The sequence below is a fragment of the Brassica napus genome, chromosome A2 (genome assembly GCF_020379485.1).
Source record: "Brassica napus cultivar Da-Ae chromosome A2, Da-Ae, whole genome shotgun sequence".
Taxonomy (NCBI): Eukaryota; Viridiplantae; Streptophyta; class Magnoliopsida; order Brassicales; family Brassicaceae; genus Brassica; species Brassica napus.
In genome coordinates, this window is record NC_063435.1 from 26,612,573 (window position 1) to 26,631,322 (window position 18,750).

The window sequence follows — 18,750 nt, forward strand, 5'->3', positions numbered from 1 at the left end:
ATGTTTTCATTTTCTTCGCACCAGCTTCGTGTTGATATTGGACAGGGACATGGGTCTTTTTCCAGCGGGTTCATCTTCATCATGCCGTGTTCAAAGCTTCGAATTGATCGCTGCAACATATCGCTGCATACCACGCTCCATTCTCAGCTATGTCTCTTACCCGCTTCATCAAGCCGCCATGCTCGTCTTCATCGTCGTGGTTTGATCCGTACCATCGGGATCGAAGTGGAGAAGGCCAGCAATGGTGATCTTTGAACTATTTGCAAATCTGGCCCTTCGCCCTTTTGGCTTTTCACGTTGTGACCCCATAACTATCATAATTGAATTTACGTCCTCACGAATCAACTCCCAAACTTCCAAGTGAACATTTCAGACTCCTCTTATTTGCAGAATAATCCCCCGCCTCTTGATAGTTCTCAATTTCCTCCCAAACTTCTCAAGTGTGCAAATTAACTCATGTTTATGCAATTATGCATGTAAATGCAATATTAAGATCTAAATACAATCTAGAATGATTAAACCGAGCTAAATGAGATATTAAATACCATTAAGATCATGAGTTATTAGCTTCCACAGTTCAAATCTGCATAGTGACTCATTTCTTAAACATTAAGTGTGATTACTAAAAAAAGTCACGAGAATGAGAGCGACAAAGAACGAAATATTTTGAGTGGGAAAATTTTCTATTTTAATTTTGAGGTGGAGGTGGAGGGGAACATTTGTTTTACAGTATACTAGGATAAGACCCGCGCCTTGCGCGGGATTAAGTTATTATTTTTATTATATTTTGGAGAATGAAACAATAGTTTGGCTTCATTTGGATTAGGAGTGTTCAATCCGGATATTGGATTGGTTTCGGTTCGGTTCGGTTTTTTCGGTATTTCGGTTAGTAAAATATAACTACTATTCTAAATCCATATTTACTTTGACTTTAGTCCTTCACATACTTTTGAAAGATTTCAACTGAACGACTAAATTGATCAGTCAATCTTGTTGCTTTAAATCATTAGTATTTATATATATATATATATATATATATATATATATATATATATATATATATATATATATATATATATATATATATATATATATATATATATATATTATTTAGTTTGAATATTTATTAAATAAAAATGCATATACGTTATATTTTATGATCATTTGTAACTTATTATAACAAAAAAAAAATCTATTGATCACAAAATTTTCAGAGTGGGAATATTCAAATTTCTAATAATATATAGACGTTTTGAAAAATTCAAAATATAACATATAAGAAAAAATATAAATGTTTTTATTATATATTTAATGTGATTTTTTTAATATCATTCAATAATATAAAATTTTTAAAAAAGAACTAAGATACCAAAATTGTTATCAAATATTTATTATTCATAATAATTAATTTTCATATATACGTTAATCATATTATGTAATTTCGTAGCTTCTAATTAAGGAAAGTGCAAAAAAAAATTTGGTAGATTATTTATCAATTCGATAGTTAGTTTAATAAAAAATATAATGTAAGTTAAGATGGTCCAACCTATTTTTCTAAGAATAGTATATTTTATATTGTCATTTATTAAATGAGAATTTATAATCATACAGTTCTATGATCATTCATATCATTTTATAACTGAATATTTAAATCATCGATAACAAAATTTTCAATGTGAAATCTTTAATAAGTTTATAATTTATAAATGTTTTTGAAAATTCATTGAAAGTTTTAATATTAAAATATTTATGTAATCTTATGGTATATAGTATAATCTATATATATATATGTGTTTTATTATTAAATGATATTTTTTACTCATATGGTTTTAAAATCATGTGTATCTTCTTATAATATTAAATAAAGGTTCATGTTAATACAATTTTATGATCATTTGTAACTTATTATGACAAAAAAATTATCTATTGATCACAAAATTTTCAGAGTGGGGATCTTCAAATTTCTAATAATTTATAGACGTTTTGAAAAATTCAAAATATAACATATAAGAAAAAATATAAATGTTTTTATTATATATTTAATGTGATTTTTAAATATCTTTTAATAATATAAAATTAAAAAAAAAGAACTAAGATACAAAAATTGTTATCAAATATTTATTATTCATAATAATTAATTTTCACATATACGTTAATTATATTAGGTAATTTCGTAGCTTTTATTTAAGGAAAGTGCAAAACATTTTTTGGTACGTTATTTATCAATTCGATAGTTAGTTTTATAAAAAGTGTAATATAAGTTAAGATGGACCAACCTATTTTTCTAAGAATAGTATATTTTGTATAGTTATTTATTAAATAAGAATTTATAATCATACGGTTCTATGATCATTCATATCGTTTTATAACAAAAAATTTAAATCATCGATAACAAAACTTTCAATCTGAAATCTTTAATAAGTTTATAATTTATAAATGTTCTTGAAAATTCATTGAAAGTTTTAATATTAAAATATTTATGTAATCTTATGGTATACAGTGTTTAATCTATATATATATATTTATTTTATTATTAAATGATATTTTTTACTCATATGGTTTTAAAATCATGTGTATCTTCTTATAATAAAAAATGTTAAACCATTGATCATTAATTTTTAACATAATAATTTTAATAGTTTTAGTCATTTATTGTCGTTTTTAAAAATTCAAAATATAACATATACGAAAAAATCTAAATTTTATTTTTATAGCTAATTTGATTGTTTAATTTATTTTAATAATATAAAATTAAACAAAAAATGATGGAGGAGATATAAATTGTTATCAAATCTTTATTATTAAAATCATTAATTGTCATATATATATTAGTCATTTATGGTAATTCCGTAGGTTTTATTTAAGGAAAGAAAATAGCATAGCATATCATTATATCATATAGTTTGACCAACTTATGTATCTAACAACATATAAAAGTCGAATGTGGACCTACTTATTTTTCAATTGAATTTAATTGACTGCCTAATTGAGTGCCACCTATGCATTGGGACCTCTTTTAATTAATACAAAATTGAGGTTACATCTTTTTAAATGTTCCTCAATTAATATATAGGGGATTGCTTTTTTAAAAAAAAATCTCATTTTACTAGTAAAATTTTGTGTCAGTTTTTTACCATTCAACCATTTACATCCCCAACAATATTTCTGTTATTTGTTATCAACAGTTTAGTTTTTCGTTTTATCCAATTGTGTATTTGATAAAATATTTACATTTTACACGGAGTTTTAGAAGTTGATGGTTGTGTTATAGTTTTAGTTCCTTTGCTTTAGAAATTAGACCGTAAGTTTTTTTTTTTTTTTTTTTTTGCTGTTGGTTTATATTGAATGATATCTGAATCCCTAAATAAAAATTGTAGAAATTTGATTTTTATGTCTTGATTGGTATTGGTAGAGCTGATAACAAAGTAATAACAATATATTATATAAGCAGTATGTTATAAAAATGCTTTTGTAAATATTTTTAATAAATTGATTGGCAGAGCGCTAAATAAATCATATAAATTACTCTGTATATAATACATAATTTATTTATTTCTAAATAATATATATATATGCACAGTAATTTATATATATTTATTGATAATATTGAATTATTTATATTTTATTTTATTTTAAATGTGAAATATTATTCTTGGATACAAAAATTAAAAGTATTTAAAATTTAAAATTTTGTTTTTAAAATATAAATTAAATTTTGGATATAAGTATAATTTGTGATATTATTAAATAAAATAAATTAATTATATTTAATTATTTTTAAATTTTTTATATTTTAAATGTAAATAATATACCAAATTTTTTATATAAAAGCATTGGCAAAAATTATTCGGAGAGCATTTGCATCATCTGTATACTACTTTTAATGTTTTTCTGATAATTGTTGATTGAATATTGAAGATCACACTTATGATAATGTCGTGTCAATCAAAGCCGTAACATTTTTTTTTTGTCCTTTATATGAACTATGAAGTTAAGGAATGTTTGCTTTACAAAAATGATTTAAAAATAAATAATGGATGTCTAAAACATTTACAGCTCTTACCAATTAACCCATTAATCTAAGATTCTGTTACAAAAATGTGTGTTGGATCCACTTTGAGTTGTTTTCTAATTTAAATGTTTTAATAATTATAAGGGATAATATCATAATCTATTATATTAAAACAGAAGTCACAACTTCTGTTCATGTGTGATTTTTTTAAAATGGACCTTCTCTAAAAAATTATATTTCATTTAATTCTAATTAACATAACGACATCATTAAGATATCACATCTTAAATAATTGACATATATAACAACTCACCTATAAAATTGTCTTATTTTTTTAATTATAAAAATATCTTGAGAAAAAATCTACAAAATCATATTAGATATTTTAAGTATTATTATAAAATGAATCATTGATTAATTTCGTGATTAGTACTCTAATATTATTATAAATTAATGTTAGTTAACATTTTATTATATAAAAAAAAATTGTATACTATTTTCTTCAAATTTCTAATTTTAGTCTATATTATCTATTAAAATAGAAGTAATGAATTCTTTCATGTATTGTTTTATAATTTGGACCATCCTTTAATTTTTTCATTAAATATATTTTATTAAGGCTAATAATATATAGAATCATTGAACTACGTTAATCACAATATCTTTTGATATCTTTTCATTTTAAATATAAATATATATTTTAAAAGTTCTAATAAGTCTGTTTATAAGATTTTAACAAGATCCTAATTTTCAAAAATGATATGTATATATTTTCATTAATTTCGAAATTAGTTATGAAATAATATTATACATTTATATATGTTATAATATTAAAATATAAATTCTATCATTTTATCAATTATATAATCATAATAAATCATTTTAAGAGAAATTATTAATTATTATATTGTGCTAAATATGATTAAATTATATTAAATTGTTAATTTTATATATTTTATTTTTTTGTAAGTATTTATATTCGAAATGTAATATGTAGGTAACACATGTTAATATTAGAAGACTATATAATACATGTATATAAATTAACATGTATTTCATCAAATTAATAATACAAATGATTTATGCATGATATCTTTTTATTTTAAATATAAATATATATATATATATGCATATATATATATATATATATATAGTTATCATTTATAAAATAAAAATTACCTTTTTATCATTTTATAATAATAATAGTTCATATTAAATGAGATTATTATATTGAACTAAATATGATAACATTATATTAAATTGATAAATTTGTAAAAACAGTTTTTATAAATATAAAATATTTATGCTAAAAATATAATATGATGATATAACGACTTAACATTCAAAAACTATATAATAGATGTATAAAATTGACATATTTTAGACTTTTGTATATATAATAATATATTATCTGAATTAAATAAATGTAAAAATATTGCTAATAGAAAACTTAGTTTTGAAGGTCGGTGGGTCAAAACTGAATATAAATTTAATCCAAAAATAATTTTTAATATGTTTTTAATTCATATATTAATTTTTTAAATAAATATATATACCATAAATGATGTAAAAAATATTTATGTATATAAAATGAAAATAAACACCCACACGGTTGTGCGGGTCGAAATCTAGTTTGTTGTTTAAAGGAGATAATATCAGAATCTAATCTATTAAAACAGGAGTACAAAAAGAAAATAACCCTGAGTTTTTCTCAATAATTACTTATCTATACCACTGATCTTTTAATATAGAGATTTTAGAATATTTTTAATAAACCAACTAAATTTAATTTACAGACTAAACAAATATCTCTCGCATATATATTGTTACCTAAAAGTTTGGTTTCCCTTATTGACATACAATATCTCTTGTAAATCAAGTTTTACTTACATAAAAAATGAATATACTGTTTTGAACCCTTTAGCAATAATAGGAATGTAAATAAAAAAATAAATAAAATATATATATTCTGTTTTCTTCACGTTCAAATCACAACTGAAAACATATGTTGTTAATATTTTTTTATTAAATTTATCCCACTCTGATCAAACAATATATATATATATATATATATCTAATGCCTTTTACTTGGAAACACGTCATCATTCAGAAAAGAACCTAAATATGTCTAATTTTGAGAATAGGCCCACTTATTTATTTCTAAAAGATTTTAACTATTTAATCTGGAAACTTATGTTAATTGGCTATTTCTAATTTATACTATGTTACATTAATGGCCCATTTATTCACTTACAAATTATCTTACAAGTTTGATCTTTTAATATTTTAATGCCTAAAACATCATCTAAATTGAAATGAATGGAATTTATATGTAAATCTTATTTGTTTTTTTTTAATTTCTATTCATGTTTTTATATATTTACAAATAATAACAACACTATTTTAATATATATTTATTGAAGCTCTAAAATAATTATATATATAGTGTATATTTATATCACTATATATGTAAAGTTATAAATACTTATATAATTTTATTTCTTCATTATTATAGATAAATATTTTTACAAAGTACACACACACACATATATATAGATTAACAAACAACTAATGCAATTGGCTATTCTAAACTATGAATTACAACATATACATAATAAGAATGTGATGTGTAAACATCTATTTAATTAACATTGAAGTACAAAATAATACTTGCATATTTTAAGTGGTTTCTTAGTAAAATGTCATTCCTTTTTTAACTAATTTTAACTACTTTATTTATTGTCTTTTATAATTAATTTGATATCATTTATTACAAAGTAAAAAACAAAGCTTACATATTTTAAAGTATTTGATTACATCTTCCTTTTTTCATTCTTACTAGCTATTTCATTGATTTTATTTACTATAAAAATTTAACACCATTTATTTTACGCGTTAACCATAATAATTTTACAAGCATAAATGAAATTGTTCATGGAAAATTTAAACCAGTTAACAAAGAAAAAAATTTCAAACCGGTTACAATTCTTTTTATTTACTTACAAATTCAGTTAAACATTGGTATCCAAGTACTCATTCGAGTACGAATCAATTTTTTGGATATATGGATTTTTGAGTTTTAAAATTAAACTATATTCGAATATTATAAATTTGCGGACGAGGTTCGAATCAGGTCTTTCTAGGTCCGGGTAGTTTCGCAGGAACCTAAAAATATTTAAATAATCTATATGTTTTAAAATTTCATTAAACAGTTTATACAAAAAAAAAATCTAAACCCGCGCGGACGTGCGGATCAAGCTCTAGTTTGTTGTTTAAAAGAGCTAACGCATCCACACTACGTGCTCGTATAAGCAAAAAATTTTAAATGGTGATATATTTCGATTGATCTCAAACCTTACCTTGAAAATAGATTTTCCAACTGTTAGTAAGCATATTCTGATTGCATGATCATGTTTCATTAGACTGTTACCTGGTATTTTCCTATGTGTTTTTATAACAAATAAAATATCAAACAACTAGAATAAGTAGAGTAAAACCTCCCCATCTTTGCCTAAATATTTAGGGTTGATTTTGTACACTGAAATTTTTGGATGATAAAGATATTGTATATCTCAACCATATGTATTACTCATTACTGCAAACTAGAATATGTCTCAAAGATCAAAGTAAAAGTACAATAATAATATATTAGGAACTTGATTATAATTCGAAAGGAAAAGTCAATGATCTTAAAGCTAAACATGTAATAATAAAAATGTATCACTTGAGAATATTTTTTCTTTTGCAACATTCTAAAGAAAAATGTAGTTACAAGATTATTTTTAATGTATTAGGTTTAATTTTTCTTTTTTTTCTTTTTGTTGATTTAAACATAGAAAAAAAATTAATAATCTATAAAATAATACAAGGTATGGAAGATTTATAATACATTTTAAATTGTACTCAGTATAAAATTATAAATAAGTGTGCAATATGATGTTCTACAACTGAACACAAATATGCTTGAATGTTTTGGTTAATATCAAAACAATAAAATTTGCTAAAAGAACTGATTGTTTTTTTGGTTAGAAGTTGGTGGAGAAGTTTCTTAAAAATATATTTCTAAATTCTCTTATCGAGGTAGTTCCATGCATCCAGAATTCAACTCTCGATATTGATTCATTTTTTAAATCAATGAGTGTGATTACTTAAAGAAAGACATGAGAACGAGAGAAAAGATGACGAAATAATTTTGAATGAGAAATATTTTTACTTTACTTTGTGGAGGGGAACATTTATTTAAATGATATTCTTCTTTTTTTCTAATTTTTACAAGGTGTATTCTACCGAAATTTTTAGGTGATTTGTATTAAAATGACAAATACATTGTTATTCAAACATTAATTTTAAAGTTAAACTTGGTATTTCATGAAGTAGACTGATATCTATTGTTATTGAACATGTTTTTAAGTTATGAAATTTTAAAATTTTCAACTGGTTTTAAAAGGTTTGATTGGAGTTTCTTAGTTAAAAAAATTAAACTTGAATCTCATGGTTTTAGTTTAACAAAAATCACTTAAAACTTTCAAATTCATTGAAATTATCTAAAAACTCATTTAACATTAAATCACTTCAAACTTTATATTGAATACACCCTTTTGTGTCAAAATTTTCCCTCCAATTTCCTATTATTTATTATTAACATATTAGGTTTTTCGTTTTATCCAATCTTGTAAATCTTTGTTTTATGCGGTTTGACTTTTCTGTTTTATGTCTAACAACATGTTCACATCTATAGCTAATCTTATACATTAAATGTTTACGTATTCAACAAATTTTATACATTAAACTTTAATAAAGTTTCAGAAAAAGCTTTTCATCAAAAAGTGAACGACAATATAACAAGAAAAAGAGATGAGTTTAATTTTTCTGAAAGCTAAACAAGTAAACAATAGTAATAGGCGAACTTTTTTTTAATAAATCATATCGTATCATTTCACAATCTAAAATTCTGTTGCAAAAAAATGTGTTGGGCCCACTTCGAATTTTCTAATTTAAAATGTTTAACATAATAATATGAGATAATATCAAAATTTGTTGTTAAAAGGAGCTAACCCTACCCTAGATCGCCGGACTCCAACATTATATAATTTGTTGTTTAAAAAGGCTCCAAATTTCTAAAAAAACTCAATCATAAACGTGAAGCAGTCGTCGAATATCCGACCAGTGAAGACAGTGGTGGTCCGGGATCATCCAAAACCCCTTCGGTATGCTTACCGGCAAGTTTCCTGAAGGTTTGCGGGTGTTGGTCTATGATGAAGATTTCCAAAATCTTATTTCATTGGAGAAACATCTCCAATATTTTCAATACAAAGGTAGCTATCTGTGATATTCTTGTTTTTTAGAAGTTTTCGAAACTGATCAATTGATTCGTATTGTGCTAAATTCAGTGACTATATGCAACGAAGGGGCAGATGCCATGCATATGCTGCGCAACCATATGAACACGTTCGATATTGCTATCATAGAAGCACAAAATTCGGCTGTGGATATATTCAGATTGATTTCTGAAATTGCATCGGAAATTGATCTTCCAATCATTAGTAAGCATATGAATCAATAGTTTTAAAATGTTCATTAAATAAAATGCGACAACAAATTTTATTAAAAAACACTTATTGCAGTAACATCTAAAGACGATTCAGTACAATCCGTGATCAACTGGATGAAGATTGGTGTTTGCGACTATCTTATTAAACCGATAAGACCTGAAGATCTACGTTTTATTTTCAAACACGTGGTAAAGAAGATGCAAGTAGGGAAGAGGGTAGAGTCAGAAGAGAAAGCAACCGCCGAGAAGTCATCCTCTGTGGGAGATTCCACGATAAGAAACCCTAACAAGAGGAAAAGAAGTATGTTCATTGATGGACAAGTGGGGGAAAAGGATCAAGATCATGTTCGTGATTCCACCACCAAGAAAAGGCGAGTAGTGTGGGACAATGAGCTTAAAAAAAAGTTTCTGGATGCAATGGAAGACCTTGGCCCAGGTAGTGAGTCACATACATTAGGTTTAATCATTTTAGACTTATTCTATCCATATATATATATATGAACAGTGTGATTTTATGCAGAAGCTGTTCCCAAGAAAATTTTAGAGAGGATGAATGTTGTTGGCATGACTCGAGAAAATGTAGCCAGCCATCTCCAGGTAACCTTTCTTCTACTACTAACCATGGCCTCACTTAATTAGATTTTTAGAAACCCAAACAAAAATAAAATAAACATGATTTGCCTATAGAATATTTTAGATCAAATAAAATTGCACCTCATATTTGGATTCAGATTTGCCAAACATGAAATTTCAGGATATATCCTCATGCATGTTCACCTTTGATAGTAGGGGATGTACATAAGGTTTCGTGACTCGTGAGCCTTTAACTATAACTAGATCAAAGTCATCGTAAACATGTACGTGTACGACTATAGATAGCATAAATATTTATTGTATACTTTTACCAACTCATAACACTTTTTAGGACCGTAGACAGGTAGACTTTAGGATGTACCATTTTCGTAGGATGTACCATTGTACTTCCAATGAAAAATAACGCATGCTCATGTTCTATAAAATTAAGAAAACATCAGGGGGAGGAACACTTCTGACCAAATTAATAATAATATCCTAACATGACATTCATATCCTAAGGACATGACATGACCGAGTTAATCGAACAAGACAACTTGAAGCTGAATCACGGCATTTCAAAGCTAGCAAATAGCCAATTCTTGTGCCAAATATGGTCAATTCCATTGGGGGCATTATATGGATTTAGACGAGTTTCTTTCTACATATATCTTTTGTGGTTCTATTTCTTACTTTTGTTTTGTTTCAAAGAACATCTACAAACTTTGATTTGTAAAATAAAACTTTTGTTGAAAGCTTTCCTGTGTAATTCTTTCAACTATTAATGCCTTGTCTATACTACTAATAACGTAGCTGTAAAAGTACATATAAGAACCAGGCTTGAAATGAGTGTTATTTCTGCTGTGAAATGTTTTAGAGGCTTTCTTTTGTTTCCATTTTTCTTTTCAAGTTTTTAAACTTACTTTTATTGTGGTCATTTTTATTTTACAGTATAACCTATTATTGGTTTAATTATTTTAGTTAAATAATGTATAGTGTTTCAAACGTAGAAAATATTAACTTGTTTATTATTTGTGTATGTGTTTTTAGCTAAACCACTATAAGAAAAAGATGAATATTTGTAACATTGTTGTAATTTGGAACTATATATATAGAATAATTCATCAAAGATACACCACCAAATAATTAAATCAATATGAAATATGGATGTTCTTAAAACTTTCCGTATCAAAGGGAGTTCATATAGCTAGTGAATGTAGTTAGATGATTATTCTATAAATAAACTTAATAAAACAATTGGGAAATGATCTGCATTGTTGACTTTAAATGTATATTATTAATCTTTTTTAAATTGGATGTGTAGAAACACCGGATGCTTCTAAATAGGCAGAAATCTCACAATGAGAAAGATGAGAAGAAACGGTCTTTATTATCGCCACAAGGAGGACTGCATAGTGGAGAAGGAGGCAGCAATATTCAATTCTCAACCCAACATATCAGCAACATTCCTCATCAACCTTTCAGACATCATCCTGATGGAGTCCCTGTTGCCGTTTCCACTAGGAACCTACTGATGACTAACCAACATCACCTTCAAACCTCAGATTTCACATCTATTGAAAACGTAGAAGAGAGTTTGATTTTTACTGAAGAAGACGCTGAGGTTTCAAACTTGGCTTTCTTGTTCACACAAAAATCCGAAGAGATGAGTTTGTCCCACTTACATGAGCCGGTGATGGCAACTACAATGCTTTCCAATGATAATCAGATGATGAACTTTCATGAACAATCCATTTTGCATACACATTCGTTTCCTTTATCTCTCACACCTAGTTCCTTTCTTGATCAGGTACTATGCTTGTGCACTTCTTATGATTTTCTTTTGTTATGTGGATCCATATCTTTAATCTATTTTGTGTGTGTTTCGTACAGAAAGAAACCATAATGATGATGAATGTAGATGAAGGACTACAACAATGGTTACTCAATGAACAAGAACAGCCTAACCTAACTGATGAGAATAGGTTTTCGAGCATTAATCCAAGGTAGGGATCTGCAAGAAGGGATATATGGTTAAGGATCAGGGCCAAGCATGAAACCCGAATTACAAGTAAGAAGATGAAGTCCGATCATATAGTTTAATGTTGTTCTTATTATTTTCTAGGGCTTAGACTTTAATATATATTCTAAGTGATGCTTTCTCTCTTCTCTCTTTTGTATATGTTTGTGTTAGCATGCATGGATTGCTTTGGATGCATGTCAAACCGTTTACTTTATTTACGCAAACGGAATAAGAACTTAAAACTCTTGTCAGTGGTTTCAATAAATATCCTACTCCAGCAGCTAATAAACATTGTGGTCGTGCCGTCGTGGTAGATCATACCTTATAACTTTTCTCAATAACCTTTTTTCCTTTCAATATTTTCCCCATTCCTTTCTATTTATCTGCACATGGATAAATTAAAGAGAACATCTATATTCACATAGATAAGTTAAAGAGATAACATATTTACAGTCCTGCATATATATTCAAATATATAATTATATGCAAGCGTCCATTCATGTTCAACAGGCAATATCTATCGATTTGAAACCACCAAAATAGTTTCAAATCTATATAGATAACAGATCAAAACTCCAAAAAATATTACCAAATCATTTTTTTAAAGATATATTTGATGTAGCCTACAAATTCTTAAGGTTGATTTTTTAATTTTGCATAAAATATTTTTTAAACACTATCTATTTTTAGAGAACTTAGAAGCAAGAGAAAATCTAGACTGCTAAAACAAACGAACTAGCCGACTGTTTTTGAGAGATACATAACGAGCGCCATCTATGCAGTAAAGTGAACAACTCTTATAAAAAAACTCCTAATAAAATTGTAAAGGCGTGACATATCTCAAGATTTCTTTTATTTTTTCCGTAATCTAATAAGTAACACTCATTCAACCAATGACCATAAGATGAAAAGACGTATATGTTTTGAATATATCAAACTGCTAACAAAATACAAAATTACAGGCTCATTGAGCGTAACTCTCTAATATTTCTTTTCATGCAACGTAAAACAAAACAAAGATAAGTGTGCAAAACAAAAATATCATATTTATTTTCAATAAAAACAATCTCAAACGTGACACATAAATATTTGACACAAATCATTCATTCTTTGGATTTGTCTAAATTTAAAAAATCGTAAACTTATTAGAGCATCAGCAGTGGGAGTTTCTTCCCTTCATCTCTTGGTAAAAAACTATTTTAATAATGCAAAAAAAAAAAGAGAATGTAGAAAAGATGAAAGTGATCCCTCAGAGAAGAGATTTTGAACAATTTTAAAGACTCTTATGCCAAGTGTCTTTATTTCATTAATACATAACATTAAAAATAAATACAAAACCAAAGAAAAAGAAAATATTAATATAATAAAAATCAGAGGCTCATTTTAAGAATCAATCCATTGCTGATGCTCTTACATATCCGGGTATCGATTATAGCATATCAAACCTTTCGTGTAGACATCCAGTCATGGAGTTCTGCCATGTTGTTTTATCCATGATGAGATTGCCGAAAATTTCTTGAAGAAATGCTTGCTCATCTCCAAGATTAATGGACGCTACAACAAACCATCATATAATACTAAATAAAAAAATGATATGGCCTTCTAAGCCAAGTGAAATAATATTTAATAATATTCTCAAATTCTCTGAAACTTTTTTATTGAGATGTGTTCATCTCCATAGTAAGTCGGACGCTAACAAACCAAAATAAAAATTGACAGGGTTTTCTACGCAAGCTAAAAATTAGTTCATAGATAACAAATGAACATTTCAAAAACATTTGTTAACAAATGAACATCTCAAACCAAAATAAAAATTGACAGGGTTTTCTACGCAAGCTAAAACAAAAGCAAGGCAACCTATTAACGATAGCTTAATGATCAATTTTCTTGTTGATCAAGGTCACCTATCGATCTATATTGGACCCTTTTCGAGCATGCGAAATTTACATGGAGACTGAAAATTCCGCAGACTTTAATTCGACATGGGACCTTTCGCTTAAAAACAAAAACAAAAACAAAAACAAAAACAAAAACAAAAACAAAAACAAAAACAAAAACAAAAACAAAAACAAAAACAAAAACAAAAACAAAAACAAAAACAAAAACAAAAACAAAAAAAACAAAAGTAACCATTGAGATTGAAAAACGAACTCGAACTTAGTGGAAGAAGTGAGAGAGTTCAAAAGAAAACTGTGTAAAGATAGAATGCCGCATTAAGGGTTTATATAGAAATCCTTATAGGAAGTGAAAACCGTGTAAAGATTCTCGAAGAGTTTGAAATTATTAAAATATTCTTGAGAGATCTTTCTCTAGATTTTTTATTTATCTTATGGTTATGGGATTAAACAAGTTTGAATCAGTAAACACTAATAATAATAATCTAAATATAATTTTATGCTAAGCCACAAAATATGTGGCTAAATAATTAACATGGAAATATTTTGTGGGTAAATGATCGTTACATAATCCGTTGTCATCGTATGGATTAGCAAAACTCACTATTCTGTAGCCAAATAAACGATCATTACAATTTTCTTTTGGATAAAAAAGGCCAGCTCATTAACCCATTTACTCATTAGAAGGAGCAGATTCGAATTCCATACGAATGAGATGTGGCGGCGATATTTGATGGAACTTGATAACTTATGTTTGGGATTAAACCACAAACATTTCTCAATGATAAAACAATGTTCCTCGTCTGTTTAGCTGCGATTCAACGACACTAAATGGGATCAACAGAAGTTGGTAAGACAAACGCCTTTAACTCCGAAGAAAGACGGTGACAAAAGAGTAAACGAATCAGATAATAAAAAGCTAGCCAAACAAAAAAATTACAACGTTTGTATTTCAAACAGCTCAAGCCACATTGGGTAAAACATTTTCATTTTACAGAACATATTAATCAATCAAGAAATCAAGAACTTATATTATATATATTATAGAAGTGTAAAATTCTTAACTTCTCTTGCTTTAGTTCAAGGAATAGTTCACCTGAACTCAGCAAGAATACAAAACCAAATGCTCAGCTCTTAACAAAGAAGAGGGTGTGGTTTTACTACTACTCAAAACAAAGTAAACGACCCTATCTAACGGTATAACAACTACCTTAGCCAATTAAAGCTATACCTCAATTTTACACATTACGATACTATATATTGAAACCAAGTATTCTTGAGATAGACCGTTGATCTTTGTTTCACTGCCTCAACGATTGCTTTTGGTTAACTGCCACCACATAAACAGTTTACTCTCTTTGTTTTTGGTGTTCATATATTAACGGTCTGTAGGTTTTACGGATTAAAAACGAAGGTCGCGTATATAAAACTGTTCTTGGTCTCAGGCTCAGCGAAACAAAGGGGAATCAACATTACTTTTATAAATAGTCTAGCCTGTTATAGAAAAACGGAAAGATATGTGGTGGAGAAAAGCTGGCCATTAAATTTTATTTTATTGCATGTGTATTTCGAATTTCCAACGGTGCACATTAGACAATAATTGAAATAGTATATTGTCTGATTTAACGACAATCACATGTTACAATGATTAAACAGATACTAGTGGCCGTGAGTTTAGCTGATTAATAGATACTGTTACAGTAAATGTCTGACTATAAACTCTATTAGACGATGTTATGAACGACAGAATTAGTTAATTAGCACGAGTTGAGATAAGAAATTTGCTTTCTCAGCGTTAATAAAGCTCAACCGACAAAATAATGCTAAGATGAACTAATAAGTTGAGTGTAAACCATTTAAAGAGCAATACATCAACCATACAGTACATGAAAAGAGATAAATAACGCATAGAAAGTAACAATGCTTTATTTCTGAGTAGCGAGTAATCAAAATGTTAATTAACAAGAAAATTTAAATACAAATTGTTCACACAAGAAAAGGTTAAAGAAAGTAAAAGATAATCATTTGGATCCAGCATCAGATATATCTAAAACCTTCAAAGACTATTGCAGATCTACCGCACATTACTTGGTATTTTCCGGCCAACTCCTACTATTTTCTGTCACACTAAACAGAGGAAGACGGCGAAAAGAGCAAAGAGAACAGAGTTAGAACCCATAAAACGGTCTGATCCAGAACCTGGTGGTGGCGTATGATAGTAAAAAGGGAAGTAAGGAACGATCGGATTTGGCGGAGGCGGTGTAGGATAGTTTCCTGAATATGGTGGAGGATAGTAATAACCTTGACCACCGTCACCGTAGGGAGGAGGGTATTTGCCGCCACCGGACTGAGAAGGAGGAGGATAATAGTAAGAGCTGCCACCACCACCTCCGGAGCTAGGAGGAGAAGGAGGTGGAGGACATGCAGTGGTGGTTGATGGAGACGGTGGTGGACGAGAAGGAGGCGGAGGAGGAGGATATGATTGGACGGGATTACAAGGATTGTCGCAGGAAGAACACATTGTACAGGAAACAACCTCGTCCTTGGATGTCACTGTCGAAGTCAGCGACAGTAGTAGAATAACAACAAGTGTAGACAAACCGTATAACTGGTTTGCTTCCATTTTGTCAGAGACTGGACTCAGAAACTTGATTTTCAGTGTAGAAATCTACAGAGAGAGAGAGAAAAAGAAGAAGCACGATTAGAAGAGGAGTGTTCTTCTTTTTATCAAGGGTTTCTTTAATATTTTCTGTTGGAGCAATAAAGGTGTTTTAAATAAAGAAAATAGTGAAAATTTGGAAAACATGACGCCGACACTTTAATTTTTAACCGAAGTTCTGTAATAAAAGCACTGGAAATACGCGCATGTAGGGCCATATGCGTCATTTTAATCTTATGAAACGTGGAATTTACGATAATATACCTGGTCTTGGTTTTATTGTGAGCCATTCGGTCCAGTAGTAACTATGTTCGGTCCTATAATTTTGAGAATTATAAATAATTTAATAAAATATTATATAAAATTTATAATTTTTCTTTTCAAATTGGAAGCTTATATATGTTTAATTTTTTTTTAAGAAAAATTATGAGCTATCCCTTATATATTAATTGAAAAACATTATAACCTTTAAGTGTAGCTACGTGTCTATCACAAAAATAAAATTCAGAATCTTTAGAAAATATGTTGATTCAATTAAATATAGATTATATTTTTCATTAAACTAATCATACAATTAATTAAAGTGTACAATTACTATTTTATTTTCTTTCCTTAAATAAAAGCTATAGAATTACCAAATATGACTAATATATATATGACAATTAATGATTCTAATAATAAAGATTTGATAACAATTTATATCTCATCCATTGTTTTTGTTTAATTTTATATTATTAAAATAAATTAAACAATCAAATTAGCTATAAAATTAAAATATAGATTTTTTTCGTATATGTTATATTTTTAAAAATGACAAAATTACTAAAACTGTTAAAATTATTATGTTAAAAATTAGTGATCAATGGTTTAACATCCCCTATATATTAATAGAGAAACATTTAAAAAGTTTAGAACCTGTAATTTGTACTAATTAAAAAAGTGTCATGATGAGTTGTCACGTAACTTGAATGCAAATAACTAAAATGACACAAAAATGAGAAAAATATTGAAGATATATAGTATTGACAAGTAAACGTAAACTTCTCATAACCATAATTAACTTTTAAATTGCTAAATCATAATATAAAACGGAGTTAACATAGTTTCATTGTAACCAAATAGTAAACATGAGATTCTTCGGCTAAAACGTTAAATTTTTATGTGATAAATAATTTTTTGACTTAAAATATTTTTAAAATATGATCAGTTCATTAGTAAACAAATTATGTAGTTAACAAAAAAAGTTTTAAAAAATTGTTTAAGGATCAAATATTAATTCGATCAATAATATAAATTTTATTTTTTATACAATATTTTTTAATAATTTTTATATAAATTTATTCTGTGCAAGGCGCGTGTCTTATCTTAGTAAACCAGTATTTTACTAGCTTCTCTTCAGGATTGCGCTGTCCATGCTGGCAACTACGGCAACGAGTAACCGAGCAAGCAAGAAGGTTTTGGAAAATTAGTGGAGAGAATCTTCAACGATTAAAATATTATGTAGCGGTCTTTATCGTGGGGCTTGACTTTTTGCAAGCTTTCACACGTGGGCGTATTTCATTGGATCTTTGGTTTATGATGTGGCAAGAGTAGACGTGAAGATGACGGAAGTCCTGACTTAAAATAATAATATGAGAAATTCGGTGAGTAGCTTGAAATTCAAAGCTTTAATCTGAAACCTTTTCACTTGGTGTTGATAGAAGCTAAGCTGTTGCAAATATAAAAATTAAGGGTCTAAAACTTTTACCAAAAGGGTCTAAAACTGTAAATCAAGACATATTTTAATATACAGCGTCTTTTGTGATCACACCTCGTTATTGTGAAAATTATCATCGTAAATAAAGAATGAGTAGAAATGAAGCAAATGAGATGCATAATGAAAACACACACATGTTTCACATGTGGCCAGAGATCAAAATGCCCAAAACAAATCGTGTAGCGTTGTAACTGACAAGACTACCAGTACGAGACAATCTGGTGTAGCAGCTGCTGAATGTCACGAGTTACTCATTGTCCATACAATCAACTTCTACACTT

The 18,750-nt window shown here is 27.5% G+C and overlaps 1 protein-coding gene and 1 pseudogene across 1 annotated transcript; one reads left to right on the forward strand and one right to left on the reverse strand.

The window, feature by feature from the left end:
- LOC106414679 lies at positions 1-16,247 on the forward strand (annotated as a pseudogene).
- On the reverse strand, positions 15,956-16,804 carry LOC106403053 (proline-rich antigen homolog). Its single transcript, XM_013843898.3, has one exon. It carries the CDS (start codon positions 16,675-16,677, stop codon positions 16,177-16,179), a length of 501 nt encoding a protein of 166 aa, XP_013699352.1. The 5' UTR covers positions 16,678-16,804; the 3' UTR covers positions 15,956-16,176.
- Positions 16,805-18,750: the final 1,946 nt, after the last annotated feature.

Excerpts from the sequence above, each read along its gene's own strand:
- LOC106403053 (XM_013843898.3), bottom strand. The coding sequence starts at position 16,677 with ATGGAAGCAAACCAGTTATACGGTTTGTCTACACTTGTTGTTATTCTA.